The sequence below is a fragment of the Suricata suricatta genome, chromosome 9 (assembly GCF_006229205.1).
Source record: "Suricata suricatta isolate VVHF042 chromosome 9, meerkat_22Aug2017_6uvM2_HiC, whole genome shotgun sequence".
NCBI lineage: Eukaryota > Metazoa > Chordata > Mammalia > Carnivora > Herpestidae > Suricata > Suricata suricatta.
The window spans coordinates 46943260-46965305 of NC_043708.1; the positions used below are offsets into that span (position 1 = coordinate 46943260).

General features: G+C 34.6%; 1 protein-coding gene across 3 annotated transcripts in view; it reads left to right on the forward strand.

Annotated features, from left to right (window-relative positions):
- MAP4K5 (mitogen-activated protein kinase kinase kinase kinase 5) overlaps positions 1-22046 on the forward strand; it is a 104743-nt gene that overhangs the window by 73300 nt on the left and 9397 nt on the right. The window contains exons 14-28 of one of the 3 annotated variants that reach the window (XM_029951624.1): positions 4304-4362; positions 5380-5447; positions 6790-6832; positions 7432-7585; positions 8506-8603; positions 8793-8834; positions 9690-9774; positions 11863-11942; positions 12243-12303; positions 15492-15494; positions 15579-15693; positions 16071-16129; positions 18456-18559; positions 18952-19129; positions 20572-20640. In XM_029951624.1, the coding sequence (XP_029807484.1) occupies positions 4304-4362; positions 5380-5447; positions 6790-6832; positions 7432-7585; positions 8506-8603; positions 8793-8834; positions 9690-9774; positions 11863-11942; positions 12243-12303; positions 15492-15494; positions 15579-15693; positions 16071-16129; positions 18456-18559; positions 18952-19129; positions 20572-20640 (1218 nt within the window). The remainder of the gene's footprint in view (positions 1-4303; positions 4363-5379; positions 5448-6789; positions 6833-7431; positions 7586-8505; positions 8604-8792; positions 8835-9689; positions 9775-11862; positions 11943-12242; positions 12304-15491; positions 15495-15578; positions 15694-16070; positions 16130-18455; positions 18560-18951; positions 19130-20571; positions 20641-22046) is intronic. The other 2 variants (XM_029951625.1, XM_029951626.1) reach the window with 2 other exon arrangements.

Here is a 22046-nt window from a genome sequence, read left to right on the forward strand (position 1 = left end):
TTTTTTTTTTTTGATATTATATTATTCTTTATTTATTTATTTTTCCATAATATTTTATTGTCAAATTGTTTTCCATACAACACCCAGTGCTCTTCCCCTTAAGTGCCCTCATTGGTGTATGTATCTGTTTTTGTGCCAATACCATACTGTCTTGATGATGATAGCTTTGTAGTAGAGGCTAAAGTCTGGGACTGTGATGCCTCCCATTTTGGTTTTCTTCTTCAATATTACTTTGGCTATTTGGAGTCTTTTGTGGTTTCATACAAATGTTAGGATAGTTTGTTCTAACTTTGAGAAGAATGCTGGTGCAATTTTGATTGGGATTGCACTGAATGTGTAAATTGCTTTGGGTAATAATGACATTTTAACAATGTTTATTCTCCCGATCCACGAGCATGGGATGTTTTTCCATTTCTTTATGTCTTCTTCAATTTCTTTCATATGCTTTCTCTAGTTTTCATCATACAGGTCGTTTACATCTTTGGTTAGGTTTATTCCTAGGTATTTTATGGTTTTTTTGTGCAATTGTGAATGGGATCCGTTTCTTGATTTCTCTTTCTCTTGCTTCATTATTGGGTGTGTAAAAATGCAACTGACTTCTGTACATTGATTTTGTAGCCTGCGAGTTTCCTGAATTCATTGATCATTTCTAGAAGACTTCTGGTGGAGTAGATCGGGTTTTCCATGTAGAGTATCATGTCATCTGCAAAAAGTGAAAGTTTGACTTCTTCTTTGCCAATTCTGATGCCTTTTATTTCCTTTTGTTGTCTGATTGCTGATTCTAGGACTTCCAGCACTATGTTAAACAAGAAGTGAGAGTGGACATCCCTGTCATGTTCCTGATCTCAGGGGGAATGCTCTCAGTTTTTCCCCATTGAGGATATTAGCTGTGGGCTTTTCATAGATTGCTTTAATAATGTTTAAGTAAGTTCCTTCTATCCCGACTTTCTCGAGGGTTTTTATTAAGAAGGGATGTTGTATTTTGTCAAATACTTTTTCTGCATCTATGCATGATCGATTTTTAAATACATATACACTCATGAAACTGATTTTTGATCTGGGGATCAAAATATAGAACATTATCAGAATCCCTGAAGGCTCCTTTCCTCATGCTTCATTACAGTCGATGCCCTTCTATCTTCATATCCTCCTGGCCTTTCCACTGCCCAGGCTAATCTCTGTTCCGATCTTTTATCCCCATAGATGGATTTTTACCTGATCTCTATCTTTAGATAAATAGGATCTGGATCTTTCAGATAAACTTGGTTTCTTTTGCTCAACAGTATGTCTGTGGGAGTCATTCAAGTCATGTATAGCAATAATTCATTGTTTTCACAATAATGTCTATTTCATTGTATGATCATAACACAATTTATCCATTCTTTGGTTGACTTCTTTGGGTTGTGTATTTTTAAATTTTTTTAATGTTTTTATTTATTTTTGAGAGACACACACACACACACACACACACACACACAGCATGAGCAGGGGAGGGTCAGAGAGAGAGGGAGACACAGAATTCGAAGACAGGCTCCAGGTTCTGAGCTAGCTGTCAGCACAGAGCCTGACACGGGACTCGAACCCACAAACCATGAGATCATGACCTGAGCCAAAGTCAGATGCTTACCTGTCTGAGCCACCCAGGCGCCCCTACTACTGTGTATTTTTAGTGGGCATAGTTATTATTATAAGCCTGGCCTAATCTGAAACCACCAAGGATAAATATGTAGTCTAGCAAAGTCAGGTTTCTTGACTCCTCGCAATGAAGGAAAACATACATCAGAGGAACTATGGAACATCTAATTAAACAAAGGAAAAGAAGAGTAAGAGGGTTTTTTCTTAGGCTTTATTTTGAGAGAGAGAGAATAGCAAGGGCGAGCTAGGGGAGGGGCAGAGAGAGAGGGAGAGAGAATTGCAACCTCGCACTGTCACTGCAGAGCCCAGTGTGGGACTCAGTCTCACAAACAGTGAGCTCATGACCTGACCTGAAATCAAGAGTTGGACGTTCAACCAACTGAGCCACCCATTTGCCCCAAGAAGAGTTAGAGGGTTTTTGAAGAGTACAGTTTAAGTGAAATGTGACAGTACAAAAAAGGGATATGTATGAAGGGGTGAATATCAGGAATAATACTGAGAAAATTGACCTAGAGACCTGTTTCCTTGGAAACTTGGAATGCTGTATTTGTAACACCTTCATTTGAAGCTCTGTATCTTTTTCCAAGTGGTTATGGTTTCTCTTCTGCTGCTTGTCTGGTCATTTTTTTATTGTATTTTGAACATTATGGAGCAACATTGAGTGTCTGGATTTTGTCCTCTTTATTCTGAAAGGTGTTTAAAGAGTTAATTAAGTGGTGCATCAGCTTGATCCTTTCAAGGCTTGTGTCAGGTTTTACCATAATATTTAGCAGCCTCTTTCTTCTGGTTAGAAATTCAGTTGTTTTTCCTGGTACTGTGTGATCACCGGAATCTGCATTTAGCCCAGCACTCCTCTGCTGGCTGTTTGTGACGTACTTTGTATAGTCTCGCATTTGCTCTTGGCCAATTTAGTATTCATCCAAAGACTTAAAGAGATCTCTTGGCATATTTTTAGAGCTCCACCTTTATGCACTGTCTTATTTCTAGCACTGTGCACTTCAAATTCCCACTATCTAAACAGCCTCAATCTTCAGTCTTTGTTTCCTACACCCAGTGAGGCTGTTACTTTCTCTTTGGATTCCACTTTCTTGTGCCCTAGTTTGAAAAGTGCCTCCAGGCAGAAAGCCAGAGTAAATGTGGATCTTACCACCATGTATTTCCCTTCTCTCGAGGACTATAACACTATAGTCCCACTGCTTCAAAATAATTGCTTGTAAAAAAAAAATTGCTTGTACAATTAATGTGCACCGAGCTTGTACACATACACATTGGTGTTACAGGTATGTAGTAGTTTAAAGCAGAAGGAGAAATACAATTCCTGTTACCTCATTATGTCTAGAGCCTACATCATCTTACAGAGATAAATGAATATGTGTATAGAAGACCTCCCCATCTTTGTATTTTCATAGGCCAAAGATGCACCCAAAGGTACTGCTGGTATTTTCTCTAAAACAAAACAACTTCAGGTCCCATCTACCACATAAAACAATGATATAGCGTTCTGTGCCATAGTTATGGCTACCGTAGTTTTAGAATAGTACTTTTCTTATGTGTTAAAACATCTTCAATGTTTATGAAACTCGTTTTCTCTAGGTATTCCTTTTTAAGTCTTAACATTTGCTTGTTATATAATTCTTATTATCTTTCTTTTCCATACTTATACCCTTGTGATTCATCTCTAGACCTGTTTGCAAGTATTTCTAGTTGTAACAAAAAAACTTTAGCCTCATCTCTGATCTCTGTCTCAGATGAGTTGAAGTAGTAATTTAGAGTAGTGGTTTTGAGGTAAGATGTTTTTTAATTGTGTTGAGAAATAAGCACTAATAAAGAGCTTTTTATTTTAGGTTATTTTTAAAAAGTAGATACTGTGTTTGAAATGTCTTCAGTCTTTTTTTGAAAATTTTTATGACAGTGTTTTTATTTAATGAATTATATGAGTACTTTATATTACTTTACAAATCTTGTTTTAGGAATAAGGACAACTGGATCCTTCTTGAAAATGATTTTCTAATGTATTTTTTTTGTCAAGATTGTATTTGGAGGTCTTGAATCTCTATGATGCAAGTGTGATTTTTTTTTCTTTTTGATCTTTCAGTCACAATAGGTTTTGCAATTTTAAAACTGTGTAATTTATGAGTAGATAATCAGCTATCCTTTTCTCTGTCTTTAATCAGCTATCCTTTTCTCTGTCTTAGAATATTTCATATAAAAGAGTAGGCCAAATAAAATATACATTGAGCAAAACATAATATTAAATTTCTGAATTCCATTGTAACATCTAACTTAAATAATGTTTGTTCTTTTTAGATAATTATAGGTAATTTGGGGAGGCTACAACTGCCATAAAGTTGTAGCTTTAGAACAGAGTCTGAAGCCTAGACAGAGACAATCCTTTAGGCAGTCACCTTTAGTTTTCTTGGTAACCTACTTTAACTTTTTTAAAATCTCATACACAAAGAATTTTCTAAGTAGATTTGTAGTAAGATACCAAATTGTTACCTTATTTTAGTAAATATTAAAAAAGGTACTCTTGCAGTAAAAAGGAGAAAATTTTGTCTTCTTTCTTCTCCTTTCCCCCTTCCCCTCTCCCAATACATAAACTTCCTGTTACATTTCTGAAATTAACCCTTTAAGACAGGGTTGGTGAATATCTGTTACTGTTTTGCAGTTGACAAATTACAGTTTGAACCTCCTCTGAGAAAAGAAACAGAAGCACGGGATGAAATGGTAGGAATTATTATATCAGAAGTACTTTACACATTAAAATTTGAGAAAACTTATAGTCAGGTAAACTTTGACTAAGGAACAAAGTTATATATTCTTTCAAGCAGTAATTTTGATAGTGTATTTCACATATTCAAGTTGGAAAAAGCTTTTCATTGGGCATATTTTGACTAGGGTACAATGTGTAATATACCATTTTAACCATTCATTTTGACCCTTCTGAGTCTTTTGAGGGAGTTACATAAAGTTTTTAAATGTATGGAATTTGATGTTTAGCTTTAAGCTCTCATCTTTTTTCTTATTGACTCTGCTAGGTTTGTAGTATGTTTTTGCATTCACCTTATTGTTTTTAATATTTACTTGTTAACATAGCCCCTTTTTTAATCATTGCTCTTATATTTTGAATATTTAGTTAAATATTTAGTTAAGCCTTTTCTTAATGGAAAAAAGTAATAGAGCAAGCTATTATTAGTTGCCTAGATGTTATCTTAACATTTATTTTAAAACTTTGATACAAAGTATAATTTTTAGAGGAATTGCCTTCCGTTAATGGGTCTCTTCATTTTTAACATTTGGAAGTAGTGTTCTTACTTTATATATTGCTATAGATAATAATACTGAGTTTCCATGCCAGTGGGAAAAAATATTAACACTAATAAGTTAATGATAATTTAATAATATGTTTAGTTTTCCACACCAATGGATTAGTGATGCAGATAATTCAGAGTTATGTTTTTCTGTTTATTTGGAATATACTAGTATTAGTAAAGAGGGTTTGTCACTTTAAAACTATATTCAGTATATTTATGGAATTTCTTAAGTTTAAGTCAACTGATTGTGAGTCATTGACCTAAATATGTCAAATGACAGCAAATCTAACCAGAGATTAAAAAATTGATTGAAAGCCAAGATGATTAGCAATCATGACACTGAATATTTTCTTGAATCAAATAAAATGATTAATATCTATTATAATCCATTAAAATCTATTATCTATTTTAAACTATTTTTCCTTCACAGGGAGTGTCATCAGACCCAAACTTTGTATTACAGTGGAATCCTTTTGTTGATGGTGCAAATACTGGCAAGTAAGTTGTTTTTTAATTTAATAACTATATTTTACTTGATTATATTGGAACAGTATTGGGAGGGAGCAATTTATTCTGATAAGTTTAATTTTGATTCTTAAAAAAAATCGTCCTGTGCCTCCTATCAGTGTAAAGCCTCTGATTTTTTAATTACCAAAGGCATCATGTGTTCATCACTAAGGTTTTCTTCTTTAAATTGAACTTAGTATGTGTGTTGCTAATTTACTGAAAGATGAGGTACATAATGTCATGGGAAAAAATGTTGTCAGAATCAGAAACCTCCAAATCCCTTCTGCAGTATAGTTACTTCGTATTCTAGACCTGTCTTGCCTCCACAAGTAAGTTGCAGGGCCGGCCTAGATGTTCCAAGCATGTACATTGCAGTGCCTAGAGAAGTCTTTGGAAGTACAGATCTCTGGGACCCCAACATTCAGCTTGTAGATCTGGGGTTAGCAGACTATGGCCAATAAGTCATATCTGGCCCACTGCCTATGTTTTTTACAGTCCACAAACTAGAATAGTACTTAGATTTTTTTAATAATTGAAAAAAATCCAAAGAAGAGTGATATTTTGTTTTATGTGAAAATTATATGAACATTTCAGTGTTCATAAAGAAGGTTTGTTGAGACACAACCTTACTTGTTAGTTACATATTCCCTCTGGCTGCTTTCACACTATAACAAAAGAGTTAAGTACTTGTGAGCATTGAATAGACTGAAGTTTATAATATTTACTACTACCTGGCCCTTTACAGAAAGTTTGCTAATCACTGCAATAGAATATGGTCTTTGGGACTAGAATCTAAGAATCATAAAAGCTTCCCAATTGATTCCAATATCTGTACATAAGTGTATGGAACCAGTGAGCTAGATCAGTGATTCTCAAGCTCTGATATGCCTGAAGGATCACCTGACAGTTCTGATTCCATAGATCTAGAAGGTACATATGAAAGTTCCAAGGTGATGCCAATATTGTTGATCTATGGACCCCACTTGGGGTAGCAAAAAGGGTTTGATGATATAGCCACTTGAATCTGTGATTCACAGTGGCTTCCAACTCTAAAATTTGGAATCTGTTTTTCACTAAGTTGAATTTTTATTACATATTAAATATTCAGAGCATAACCATAAAGGACTTTGTATTCATTTTATAAAAATCTATTTTACAGTCCTACTAATACAGTTTGACACAATGAGGTTTTAAAAATACTCTTTCTGTAGGTTTTTAAAAATACTCTTCATCATGATCTAAAGAATGTAAACATATTTTAATGCACATTTAATAGTCTCTGTTTTATGTTACATTTACTACCATCTGAATTGCATTTTTCTCCTTGTGTTAGATCAACCTCAAAACGTGCAATACCACCTCCCCTACCTCCTAAGGTGAGCTACTTAAAATATTTGAATAAATCCTTTTTTTACTAATAAAATAATTAAAAAATAATTTTATTGAATTTGTTGAAAATTGTTTTAAATATGCTTTAAATAAATAGTTTTCTTCAAGAAGGGATTACAAAGATGTAGAATATATATGAAAAAACTTCATGGGAAATACAATATTTTAATAGCTATGAGAAAAGGTAAAAATTAGTTGAGAAAATACTCAGCTGCATGAAGAGGAAATCGAGTTCATCATTTACAATCCTCATTTAGTACCAAAATTTCATATTTCAGTGGAGTCCTACTTCATTAAGTCCTTGCTTGTTCCTACTTATTAAATACTTCGTGAATTGTTTATATAATTTTATCCATTTAAAATTATATTGGTTTTGGCTTAGAGATTAAAAAATCACATGGCAGTGGGGACAGTAATTGAGCTCTTGTTTATTTTGCTTACTTAGCCTAGTGAATTGAATTACATAACAAAAAGGAAAAAGAGCACCTCCCTTCCCGCCCCCTAAAGTCTTTGGTGTGTAATGATAATGAAGTGTTTCTGTTCTATATCCAAATTTATTAAAGTACTTTTTGTCTTATTATCACAGCCAAGGATAAACAGCTACCCTGAAGACAGCCTCCTAGATGAAGAAAAATCAGCAACTGTAAAGCATTGCCCTGATTCAGAGAACAGAGCTCCCCAGTTTCTCAGAAGACAGAGCAGCCCAAGTTGTGGTCCCGTAGCTGAGACGTCCTCTATTGGTATGGCTAGCAGACTCAGCAGTCCTAGAGCGTGTACAGCTAGATACTGTGATCCGGGTAAATAAGTCAAAGTGAAAACTGAACAGAAAGCCATTTTCATATTTTAAAGACTGTCTTTGGTCAATCTTTTAACTGCTTAAAGCTTTCTGAAGTTACTTTAAAATTTCACGTGGATGGGCTGTAAATAGATTAAGTACAAGTCAACCCTAGTTTGATCTCTTACTAAATATGATAGGTCTTAGAATGATGAATGGATGTTCCTGCCCTCCAGAAGTACAAGATCTGTAGCAGAAGTTATACCCTATGGGTACCTGTAACGTTAGACAAGACAGCTTGTATAAGTGTCTCATACATTAATTAACTATATGTAATAGAATATGAGGTTTTTCAGGAAGATAAGGATCAGGAATGGGGGGAAGCAGGCTTGCAGAGCATTAAAGGGGATGGATCCTTCATTATGGGGAGCCAGTGCTGACACGGCATGCCAGATGAGCAAGAAAGAATGAACAAACACACTGAAGCATGAAAACCTGGATTATGTTGAAGTATAGTCTAATGGGAGAAGTGTGAGCTTTTGAAAGGTGTATACTAGGAGATAGGACTAAAAAGGTAGATTGAAGTTCAATTATGAAAGGCCTTGAATATCAGACCTGAATATCTGAATATCAGATTTCATTTTCTTCACAGTATGGAAAGACATTTGTTGTTTACATGGATTAAGCCACTGCTAAAGATGCAGTGCCAGGTCTTGAATCTAGAGAGAGGCACTGAAGATGCTTTAACTCCTATGCCATTAGAGAATATTTCCCAGTAAAGGATCACCCAAATGGAAAACAAGTGTTAGGGGAAAGGGAAAATTATTTTTCAAGGAAGGTGCTTATTTGTATGTTCATTCAGCTTTTAACCATGATTCTTTTTAGGAAATGGTGATGGTATCTCAAAACTAATTAGTGAAAATACAGAAGGATCAGCACAAGCACCCCAGTTACCAAGGAAGAAGGACAAGCGAGATTTCCCAGTATGTATAACAGGGATTTGGTGATTAGTTGTAACTATTACCATGTTTATCATATAGAGGCAGTGTCTGTTTTGGTAGCAGGGAGCATAATCTCTTCAATTCAAGAATTGAATAACTGAATTTCCAAATGTATGGGTTTTTTTTAAGGCTTAAGAGATCTTATAGCAATAAAAATTATTTTTCCCACAGAAACCAGCCATCAATGGCCTTCCACCCACCCCAAAAGTGCTGGTAAGGAATATTTTTATGTGAATCACTTTTCACCTCTTTTGAAGCAGCAGATTTTTTATTTGCTGTCAAGTATCTTGAGCTATTGAGAGGAAGGATTCATAAAATACAAAGGCACTAAATATATTTTGATACGCCATGGACCAAATCATGTACCCGTGAGTGACTTGGTTAGAACTTGGAGAGTTGTACTTTTTGCAAACATGGCAGCTGGGTTCTCAGATTAGCCTTCAAAGGCCACTTTAAGTTTAATGTGATAATATCAATAGTACTGTGTCCTCTTCATTATATGGATTACATACCTTTCTAGCCCTGAAGCCACTTTCACATTGAACCATACACAATGAACTGGAAAGGTTATCTTAGAGTTTGTTCTCTGGCTCTTCACAGAGGTTCAGCCAGTCATATGAATGGGATGCTTTATAAATTGTACCTTTTTATTCAGTAAAAGTCTAGTAGGTCATATAAGTATTAGTCTTTTTGTCTGTTTCACTATTATGAAGTTATACTACAATTATAATCACTATGATGTTGCTCAGTAATATCATCCATTATTTCACATTATTAAATATGAGTCCTAGAGATAAGTGGTGACTTCAAGTTCCTAAAATATATTACTCACATATGTAGATGCTTCGGTAAATTATTTTTGCCCTGAAATAGTGGATTACACAAGGCAACAATAGGAGACTTTCTTGGTGGAAGGAGTTAAATGATATCAAAATAAGAATTTTGTTTGGTAATGAAACCATAAACATATGCAAATAAGAGTTTAGCATTTTGCAGTCTTAGCTGCTTTCTAAGAATATATAAAATTACATAATCAAATAAGTCAACATTTCTCTCTTTATAAATAAGATGGGAGCATGTTTTTCCAAAGTTTTTGATGGCTGCCCTTTGAAAATTAATTGTGCAACATCCTGGATACATCCTGATACAAAAGGTAAAATTTCTAAACGTTTTTTTTAATGCACGGGTGTGTGAACTAGGGAGGGGCAGGGAGAAAGGGAGAGAGAGAACTCCAAGCAGGCTCTGTGCTGTCAGTGCAAAGTCCAACACAGGCTCAATCTCATGAACCGCACGTTCTTGACGTGAGCTGATATCAGTAGTTGGGCACTCAACAGACTGAACCACCTAGATACCCCTAAAATTTCTGAGCCTTTATATACACCTTTAAAAAAATATTTATTATGGGAAAGGGTATTTCTGGTCAGTGAACTGAGGTTGTTTAAAAATATGACTTTAGAGACTAAACAATATAGACAGCTGCAACAACCTAAATAGGTAGATAAGAGTTTTGGTTTAAGCTTTTAGAATTTAAAGGTATACGGAAACTAATCTAATTAAAGGAGACTAAGCAGGCATGTCACAAGTGATTGCAGCTGTAATTAGCGATTTTCTGTTATATTAAAAAAGGACAATACTGGGACAATTGATAATTTCAATCAGTGAAGTCATTAGATTAGGTAATAGTATTGTTTCAGTGTTAATTTCCTGATTTTGATCATTATACCGTGGTTATAGAACACTTTTGTTTTTCTTTTTTGAGAGGTGCACACTGAAATATTTAAGAATAAAGGGGCATTGTGTTTGTAACTTAAACGGTTCAGAAAAATAGTGTAAGAAACTCCTCTATACTCAGAACCATCAGTTGTTTCTATTATTTATCTATATGTGCATTTTTTCTTGAATTACTTGAAAGTAATTCTGTATACATCATTTTGTATTTCCTAGGAACAAGATTCATCTGTTACATGCCCACAGTACAATTATGAAGATCAGGAAATTTATCAATGACTTAATAATGCACAGTCCATATCTATTTATTTTTTAATTGAAGTATAGTTGGCATCACGGTCCATATTTAAATTATCGTCTCAGTAATGTTCTTTATTGGCTTCCCCCTTCTTTTTTCCGCAGTCCAACAACATCCAGTTCAATATCACAAGTTTCAGTTAGCTACCACATCTCTTCAGTCTCCTCTAGTCTGGAACAGTTCTTCAACCTTTCCTTGTCTCTCTTGATCTTAACATTTTTGAAGCTATTTACTTTGTAGAATGTCCCTTAATTTGGGTTTTTCTGATGAGTCCTCATACTTACATCAAGTTTTACGTTTCTGGTGGGAATATGAAAGAATCGTGGTCTTCTTAGTGCCTCCTATCAGAAGGCACACACCATCAGCTTGTCCAACACTAGGTTTTAACATTGACCATCTGGTTAAGGTTGTGTTCACTAACTTTCTCCACTGAGAAGTGACTTTTTCCCTTTTTAATTAATTAGTAATTACTTGATTTCCTAAGCTAATTAATAAGTATGGAATACATTGAGACTGTATAAGTATCCTCTTGTTCATCAGACTTTCACCAACTGGGTTTAGCATTTATTGAACTTATGAATTATTTTTTATTCAGTGAGATATGATGTCACTATTATTATTTTTTTTAGCACTTAAATGGTCCCAGAATTTTTGAGCAGTGGAAGTTCCTATGCTCTTTTGTTTAATATTTGATCACTTACTACCTTTCTGGCACAGCACAATTTCTAGGCTCATCTTACTCTTTCCTTGCCCCAGAATTAGAATCCATTTTCTCTCCAAACAGCCCTCCCTAGTTCTTTTTAGTAGAAAGTAGTATATTTAGGAACCAAGATTTGGACACTAGGTGTGCTCATCATTTCTGGTGTGTTATGATTTATCATTTCTATTTAATTTATAGGGCCCTTCAAAGAGTATTTGAGATATCTGGCAAAAATAAATAGTTAAATTGAAAAATCTTAAGACATGACAATTACATTGAAAGGAAGGATTATATAAGATAAAGCCAGAGTAAATGAGCAACAGAGAATATATCTGCTTTTAAAAATAAGATCAGAATTGGAGAAAAAAGAAGATGGCATGAATTTTAGAAAATAATTTTTCTTTGGGTGGGTGGGTGGCCATCTAACTCTCAACACCATTAAAGCACAGAGCCATTTTATTGAATTATTTCAGAAAATGATAGTAAATTCTGGTGATTTATCTTAAATCTTTTAGATCAATACATTATTTTTGGAACTGAAGATGGTATTTACACATTGAATCTCAATGAGCTACATGAGGCAACAATGGAACAGGTAATTTAGGGGTTTTAACTCAAGAAATTAGTGTGGGTATATGGAATAAAAGAAATCTTGTAATTTTAAATCAATTAATATGGGCTTCAGTTTTCATTTTTATGATTTAAATGTTTAAGGAGATGAAATAGTATTCTTTACATGTTCATGTCACAAGATTTTTTTTCTGTAAAGTTTTGGTGATTTACTAAAAGAGAGAAAATAATTATTTTTATACTATTTAAGACTGTTGGAATTTGGATGTTAAAGGATAAGGGAATGAAAACTGGAGAATTTTAATTACCTTTATTTTCTTTATAGTTATTTCCACGGAAATGTACTTGGCTCTATGTTATCAATAATACTTTAATGTCATTATCAGGTATGTATTTAATGAAAATAATATGAAAAATAAACCATAGACAAGCAGAGAAATGTAATATTTTTAATTAAAGCATAGTTGACACAAGAGAAAGATAATTTTAATATACATTATTTTTTAAATGTTATTTGTTATTCTGGGTAACTATAGTAACTTTGCAACTTAGGGACATTTTCTACAAACTTAGAATGGAAAGAAACTTTGAGAAAGGACCCTGTGTTCAGTTAAGGTAGCACGTCCTAGGGTGTAAACACCTGAGGACTATCCCAGTGGTTGTCACCTGCGGCCGTCCCCTTCCACTCAGACTCCTCCTCCCTGTCACTGTCACTATGTGCCTTCCATGGAGGATTACCAGTGGAAGGGAAAGAATCAGAGAATCTCTGTGACCTTGAACAAGGACCCTCTGTTGGCCTCAGTCTTCTTAACTGTGAAATGCAGACAGTGGTAACAATAGCAGTCTCATGAGGTTGCTGGGAGGATTTAAATGACATGATCTCCAGAGTGCTTGTTAGTAAGTGGTGAAGACTTGCACCGATGTCTGCTGACAATATTCATGTTGTTCTGGACCGTTTTGGACTGATACTTTAAATCCTACAAATAAGCGTGTTCCAGAGCAGCCTATTCTGATTGTGATTTTGTGTTTTTTCTTTTTTGGTTGTTGTTCAGAGTCGGGGGTGGGGGAGGGGGCAGGTGGTATTTTAGGCTTTTTTTTTTCCCCCAATTCCTACATACCAAAACCTATTTTCTTACCTTTCAGATTTAAGTGACTACCTAGAGGTTTGCTGCTTGCTTTCATTCTAATAGTAGAGTACAAGAAAGTTAATTATTTCTTTCTGTCCCTTAATTAATAATCTTAATGCTGTCAGCTATTAAAATAGCATCCACCCCTTTCTCTACTTAGAATAATTAATTATTTTAGTTTTTCTTAAATTTTGTTCAGTTCTTCTCTATATGGGAGTCTTATATCCTGGCTCTTATATACTGTCAGGCTTTTCAGTACTGAATGTACCTTTTAGCTACTTATGCTTTTTTTTTTTAAGTTTATTTATTTAGAGAGAGACAGCACAGTGGGGGAAGGGTAGAGAGAGAAGGAATGAGAGAATCCTACACGAGTTCCGCACTGTCAGTGCATAGCCCAACACAGGGCTCAACCCCATGAACCATGAGATCATGACCTAAGCCGAAACCAAGAGTCAGATGCTCAAGCCACCCAGGTGCCCCTAGCTACTTATGCTACTTATGCAGCATTAGTGCTGATACACAGCCTTACTGATAGGCAGATTATTATGAACTGTGGCCTATTTAAGAAAAGTAATTTTCATAATTTTAGGTGTGTGTATAATTTAAACTCTTCTATTAATTGTTGCCTACTAGAGATTCTTCAAAAATATGTTTATTTGAGCTGATGACAGTGTTTACAAAGAGCACATTATTTGATTGCACATCAATGACTTCTAAAAAGCTGGAGTCTTTGGAAGAGGACTTATTCTTTTTTATTTTAATCATGCTTCCCCCAGTTTTTTTATTTTTATTACCAAAATATTAATATATTACTATTATGAAAATAAACCCAATTCTGTTTAACAATTCTGAATTGTATATGTATAAAATGACTTTCCTCTAACTCTCTTACTCTTTTTTTCCCTATTCATACCTGTCTTTGGATAGAAGCTTACAAACCACACAAAGACAGGACGGCTGAGTGGCTTATTCAGTTAAGCATCTGACTCTTGATTTTGGCTCAAGTCATGATTTCCTGGTTCATGGGATCAAGCCATAGTTCAGGCTCTGTGCTGACAGTGCAGAGCCTGCTTGGGATGCTCTCTCTTCCTTTCTCTCTGCCTCTCTCCTGCTTACTCTCTCTCTCTCAAAATAAATAAACAAACTTAAAAACTAAACTTTAAAAAGCACACACAGAGTACATCTTATGTACTTACAAATAATTATAGGAAAATGGGAGGAAATTAGCCTATAAGTTAGATCTTTCCATATTCTAGTTAAAATGACTGAATGAAGGTAAGTAGCAGAGCTCAGTAGAAGAAAACATGATTCTGCCTGTGGGTCTCTATTTGTGTGGTTGTGCACGCATACATATTACATGTGTGTTCTAGCTAGGATAGCTAGCTATGTATATAAGGAGACAGTGGAGAGTAGAAGAGTGTGGTATGGTGTTAGGCAGAATGTTTGCATTCTGAGAAAATACAGAGACTTTTATTGAGGATAAAAGTAGCATAAGATTATACCATATACATTTGACCCTTGAAAGATGCGGGGGTTTAGGATCATTGACCTCTGGTGCACTTGAAAATCCCTGTATAACTGAGGACTCTCCAAACCTTAACTACAACAGCCTACTGTTGACTGGAAGCATTACTGATAATATAAAGTTGGTTAACACATGTTTATATGTTACATGTATTATATACTGTAGTCTTAAACTAGAGGAAAAAAATGTTAAGAAAATCATAAAGAAAATACATTTACAACACTGTACTTTATTTATTTTAAAAGGTCCACATATAACCAGACCCACATAGTTCGAACTTGTGTTCAGTGGTCAACTGTATGTTTATGTTTTCTAATAACATATAAATACTGTTTTATGTTGTTACAGTACCATACCATGTATAATGAGGAGTCAGAAGATACTTTCCATATCTCCCCCTGCTTAACACACCTTTGGTTTTGATTATATGGAATTGTAGCCCCATTATCCTTGTATTATAGCATATAATATCAGTTTGCTCTACTTTTCTTAGTATTTTAATCTGTTGTTATATTTAAGACTTTATTCACAATTAATTTTAATTCAAGGTGTTTTGATAAATTATTAACAAATAGGTCTATCCCAGAAAGATAAAGTGATATAGTTTTATAGAATTCTCCATGTTATACTAAAATATTCACATATGTGTCGTCATAACTCGGTCTGTTGTACAGCAGTGTTTAACAGTTTTTCTTTCTGTGCTGGCTTCATTAAGGCTTATATATATTCTTCCGAGAACACCTATTAGTCAGAACATACCTAATTTGTGTATTAGAAAACAAGTTATCTACTTTCTTAAAACTCTGTGATCCTTCAAAATGGTATTAACTGGGTGTTGTGTTTTTTGTGTGTGTGTTTTATTTTTGTATGTGTTTTTCTGTTTTGTTTGGCTCTTTGAACATTTCTGGACTCCTTGTTTTAGAAGGTAATTATGTTTTCTTTTGCTTGAAAATTCTCATTTCTCTGCTATAAAAGATTCTCATAAAAGTAACATGTTTCTCTTTTATAGGAAAAACCTTTCAACTCTACTCTCATAATCTTATAGCTTTGTTTGAGCAAGCCAAAAAACCAGGATTAGCTGCCCATATTCAAACCCATAGGTTTCCAGACCGCATACTACCAAGGTACAGGATTTTAATTCTATTGGGAATGAAGGGCTATAGTGTCTATTTTTAAAACAGCCAGTATTCCTTGACCACTAAAAAACTTCCTTCTTCCCTTTGTTTTAATTTTGAAAGGTAATTTACTCTAAAGTGCATTTCATATAGAATTCAATAGATCAGTGTTTCCTTAACTTGACTGTTCAGGAGAATCACCTGTAGAAGTTTTATAAATACAAATTCCCAGGCTCTGCCTCAGTCCTAGAAAATCAGATAGTTTGGGGTCAGAATCCAAGACCATTTTTTTAAAGCTCCTTGACTGGTTCTGATGCAACTAATTCACAAACCATTGTTTGGGAACCACTGCAGTAGAGTACATTGATATTGTCCTATATTTTCAGAAAGTTTGCTTTAACAACAAAGATTCCTGATACAAAAGGCTGCCACAAATGTTGCATAGGTGAGTAAACGCTATTTCTCAAACTTGGATGCTTAGAACTTTGAACATTTTTAAAATTCTTTAAGGTGATGGAGAGTCTCATAGTATCAAATAGGAAGGAGGGTAGGCTTTATATTTTTAAAAAAGTAGTTAAGGGGCCATTGGACCACAAGTCTGTATGGCAGGACATGGCATAAAAATGTTTAGAGGTAATAGACCTAATGCTTTCACAGAACACAGTGTTCTTAGAGTTTTTTAACCATAGTCCCCGAAGCTGTCTCTCTGCTAATATCCTAGTTTATCATTTATTACTTACCATTTATTTAACACTTTATTTAGGTAACCATTGTTGCTTAGTGATTTACAAACATTATTATAGGAGTTTAGCTAACTGAAGTTAGAGGGAAGTCTACACAAGACCACCCTCACTTCTGATATCAATTGTAAGTTTGGGGAGTTTGCAAAACCACCCTCATGTTAGAAAATTCTCTAGGACTCAGGACTCACTGAAAGTGGTTATACTCATAGTTATGGTAGGGATATACATGAAAATCCGCCAAGAGAAGACATGCACAGGGCAGAGCCCAGGAATAGTACCAAACAGAGCTTCTGTTGTCCTCTCCCCATGGAGTAATGGACAGTGTTAGGTTTCTGGCAGTGACGTGGGATGGTGGACATGGAGCACTACCACGGGGAGCAGACCCCAATCTCAGTACTCACAGTTTTTATTAGGGCGCCATCACACAGGCATAATTGATCGTCTAGATGGCTGATCTAATATCCAGTCCCTCTGGAGGTCAGTTCATACTGCATGACCCAAAGCCCCTACTCTAAATCACGTTGTCGGTCTTTTGGCATGACTGTCCTTCACCCTAAGAATGTCCAGTGTTGCAGGCCTCCACTCTAAATCATTTTGTTGAGAGGTGCCTGGGTGGCTTAGCCTGTTGAGTGTCTGGTTTCAGCTCAGTTCATGATCTCATGGTTCGTGGGTTCGAGCCCCACGACGGGGTCTGTGCTGACAGCTAGCTCAGAGCCTGGAGCCTGTCTTCAGATTCTGTGTCTCCCTCTCTCTCTGACCCTCCCCTGCTCATGCTGTCTCTCTCTCTCTCTCTCAAAAATAAATAAAACATTTTTAAAAATTTTTTAATAATTTTGTTGAGACTATTCATTGACCCAAGGCCCCAGGCAAACGAAAATGCTCTTATCAGACATGACATTCTCCTGAGGCTTAGAGATTACCTTCCAAAAGGGGGGCAGGGCACAGGCTAGACCTCTTCTGGAGCAAGGTTAAATTCTGTACAATATAATTATCTTACCTAATGTAAACCTTAAACAACCCTATGATACTTGGGATCAGATCCAGTCTATGATTTCAGATCCTGGGCTCATAATTTCCTATTTAATTCTATTTGTTGAAGCAGTGAGTGTATTCATTGATCTTCATGCTGTATAGTTCCATAGCATATGTTCCTAGTTATAAACAAATTACATGAACATTTTCTAGGAAGAATCAGGTCCATATCTATTATCGGATTCCCAAGATCTATGAGTCAAGAAAAGTCTAGACGCTTATAATCTAAAATATAAATTCATAAATATATTAAGGTAGAGAATATTGCAAATAACTGCTCTTGTAATCAATATGCATAATTGCTGATGGGAGTCAAATTAGGGAGGATAGAGCAATATGAGTTTTTGTAGATTTGAGTCAAGAAAGTTACATTTGTAGTAAAATATAAAAGTTAGAAAACTAGTAAACTGGTAAGGCAAGTTTTCATCTTGTCTTAAGTAGACAACTGTAAACTACTATACAAGGATGCAATCCTAGATTTCAGTTGCTTCCTAGACCTTCTCTTTCAGTCAGTTTACTTAAAAAAAAAAACAAAAAAAACTCTTTTTGGTTGCATACTAGTTGTGGTGTTTTAGTGCTTAAAATATTGTCCTTGTAGGAAGTTCCTATGTTTAACAACCTAGTCTACTGAAGATGTTAAAAGTAAATGTGTATAATTTAAAATTGAGGTAAGAAAGTGAAAAAGGAAAGAGTAACAAAGCCAGAAGAAAAGACATCATCTTTATTTGCTTACTCTTATCACCCTGGTAAATAGAAACAATTTTCCTTTACCAGCTAAATTATCACAAACTAGTTTCTTCTTCCATATTTTGGCATCAGTGGTAGCCATATTACATTGTTTCTCCAGATATCATCCGTGATTTTATAAAGAAAGTGAGTTAGCTCTTAGATCAGCATAGCTAAATTGTTACTTTTAATTAACTAAACTATTATTATGTTTTCACATCAAGGTAGTCAGTGTTTTGGTTATATTTGTTTTGCTTTGTTTCTTTCCAGTCAGAAACCCTTACACAGGACATAAATACCTCTGTGGAGCTTTACAGTCTGGAATTGTTTTACTTCAGTGGTATGAGCCTATGCAGAAGTTCATGTTGATAAAGGTACATATGACTTTGTCGTTTTCTTTAGAAAACACTAGTGTGTAACTGAAGCTGAAAGTATAAGATCTCAGTGCTGCTATCTAGGGTCAGCACATTTATAGTTATTTATGGGTGGTTACTTGATTTAGGGGTTCTTGCATTCATGTTAAGATTTCCTCTTTAACTTATGTTAATAAACTTGCAGAAGAATTAGAACCATAAAGATGAATATGGCCAATTCTATAAAACTATTTTATAGAAAAGTCATCCTTACAGTGATCATTAGGGTAGTCATTTTTTTTTGAAGTAGATCAAGGAGAAAATGAAAGCCTTTATTTGGGGGGGGGGCTTTATTCAATAGTATGAATGAGGAGATTGTTTCTAAATTATACTTCTGGGGGGTTTTTTTGCAGCACTTTGATTTTCCTTTGCCAAGTCCTTTGAATGTTTTTGAGATGCTGGTGATACCAGAACAGGAATACCCTATGGTCTGTGTAGCTATTAGCAAGGGCACCGAGTCAAATCAGGTCGTTCAGTTTGAGACAATCAATTTGAACTCTGCATCTTCATGGTTTACAGAAATTGGCACAGGTAAGTGTTTTTAACCTGATGTTAAAACATGGATGCTTTTGCATATAAAAGAATGAGAATAAGCTCCGTTATCATGGGCTGGTCCAGAGGGTCCACATAGTTTCTTCCTCAAGTAAGCCCAGAGGAACAGGTACTTACAGTTTATGATCTCTATCTGCCTGAGGCTATTGATACAAATTATTTTACCAAGGCAGAGTTTAATGATTCCTGACATATACAGGTCTTAAAATGCTACCAGTTAACTTTCGAACTTAATAAATAATTTTTCTAAGATATTTTTCAAATTTTATCAGCGTCTCAAGCAAAGAGATTTAGTTTGGTTGCTATCAGTTCCCCCCACCCCACCCCACCCCACAACACACTTCCTAGAATCCTTAAGTTCAAGTGCTTTTCAGACTTGACAAGAAGCTTCTCATGTGTGATCTCCAAGCTTTACCATTTAAAGATACAGGGAAATAGCTCTTGGATTTCCCTAGAATGGTTCGTTTGCCTAGAATTTTATGAAATACGTCTCAGCAAAAGCTCTAAAAAGGTTAGGAAATTTATTCTTAAACTTTAAAGCTGGAACAAATCAAGAATTTATCTTTAAAATCTGCATAATAAGTGAAATGAAGGGAATCTTTCACTGTTGTGCTAGTGTATTATTTGATCATTTGTAACCCTATATTTATCAAGTATTTTTTTACATAGGAAGTCAAGCAAGCGTCAGTCATAACTATTTCATTACTTATCACATACTATCCTCTATTACCTGCGAAGAAGTTATTACAAGTATCAAGTTTGAGGATTCTTACTAAGTATCTTTGGCTTTTGCTCTTTTATAGGCTAAATTATAAGAACTCTTTATACAACCTAGCTATTGAAGTTAATGTAGAACCATACTAATGTCACTTTGAGAATAAGAATCAACATGAACCAGTGGTGTCCTAATAAATGTTTAACAATAAGCACTTGGGGTCCAGAGAAGCCTGGCTTGTAATAGATACTAATTTCTGTGGTATAAATATTCCCACCAAGGGAATATTTCAAACTACCAACCTGATGTCGTGTGGCTCACAAAATTCCTGAAAATTTAATAACCCAGTATAAGCCAGTTCCAGCATGCATGGGACTATAATCACTTTCTTTATGGACCAAGTCATGATTTCCAGTAAAATAAGATTGTATTCTGTACCTTTCCCCCTCCCTTCTACACTCCACCTTTCTTTAACTTAGATTTCCCCAGCTCATTTAGCCATACTTAGGATTTTAAGTTCTTTTCTAAGTTGACTTACATACATTTTTGAAAAATGACATAATTACAAAATACAATTTCTGTGTTAAATTTCAAAGACTAGTTTTTAAATCACAGAAAAAAAATCAGAATTTGCATTGCTTTTCTAAGCTTTGGTTTTTAAAGCCTGTTGTGTAATGGTAACTCTGTTTTTTTTTCCCCTTCTAAGGCAGCCAACAGCTAGATTCTATTCATGTAACACAGTTGGAGAGAGATACCGTTTTAGTGTGTTTAGATAGTAAGTACTATGTTAAAGTTTATTCTAAATATATTGCTTGATATAACATCTTTTCATGGAATTGATTCTACTAAACTATAATTCAATGCTTTTACTTTTCCACTTTAATTGGTTTTGTTTTATTGATGAAAATCCTAAATTGGCTACAGATATTGTAATTAATTGATTGGTTTTTTAATACTATTCTCTGTGACTTTTTCTTTATTTTATTTGGCCAACTTGGAAAAATATTAGACCAGTTTGCCATAACCCTGGAGCAAAATTTTATATAAAACTATTCTGTGTGAAATTTTGTATAAAACTATTCTGATAGTTTTTTTTCCTACCTCGTTATAATTGGGAAAAAATAGAAGGTTATACTGTCATGGTTACTTTGCCATATAACATGAACTTTTAGAATCATGTAGAAGTGAGAGTCTAATGTACAGACAGATTTGACACCCTCACCTGCTAGTTGTGATTCTTTTGATGCAGGGAGAGATGTTATTGATAGACGTATGTTGTACTATGAGCAATAGAGAAGCTGGAAAAACTTCAACAACAGAAATTATTTTAGTTTTTAAATGAAGTTATCTGGTTCTTAAAAACCCACCTTATTTTTATACAGTAAATTGCGCAAGGTAAAATTCACCCAGACTTAGAATTATACTTGAAGCTTGGCAATATTTGCTATGTTTGGTCCATCCCAATATTTTTTAAGTTACTGGACCTGCCCATAGTTATTCAGGGTAATTTTAAAAATTGCTCTACAACTTACTTTGCCTGTATTTTTGTCCTAACTTCTATTCTTTAAAGTGTTCCTTAGTGGATTTCCCTTAGGGCATCATAAAGATCATCTCATATTACAGGCAAGTGAACAAACCCAAAGTGTTTCATTCACCCATAATCCTTTCTTTTAAGTATTTTTTATCCTTTGAATATTGGTAAGATTGGAGAGTTCCTGGTTCCTTAAAGTGTATTTGAGAAATTCGTTTTTACCCAACCAAGTAGGAAGTTCAGTACTGATTAAGCAAATAATCAGAATTTAATTTTAATAATTTAACCTTTAATGTTGAAATTCCTAAAAACCTTCTGAGTTATCTAAGGAAAATAAATTGTGCTTAGTTTTCATTTTGTATTTTATATATTTTATCAAAATATATTTATATTGCATATGTATATGTTTTATCAAAAAATATGTTTAAAAAAACCTTTGATTAAGTAGACCCTCCATTTCCCAATTATTCAAGGTAAATGGAAAGTTGACTTTCTTGAGTTTTTTTAAAAGGGAGTAGAGTAAGACTTCTTTTTTAATAGTTTATTGTCAAATTGGTTTCCATGTAACACCCAGTGCTTCTCCCCACAAGTGCGCCTCACCCCCTTCCCACCCTCTCCCTCCCCCTCCCCCTTCAGTCCACGGTTTGTTT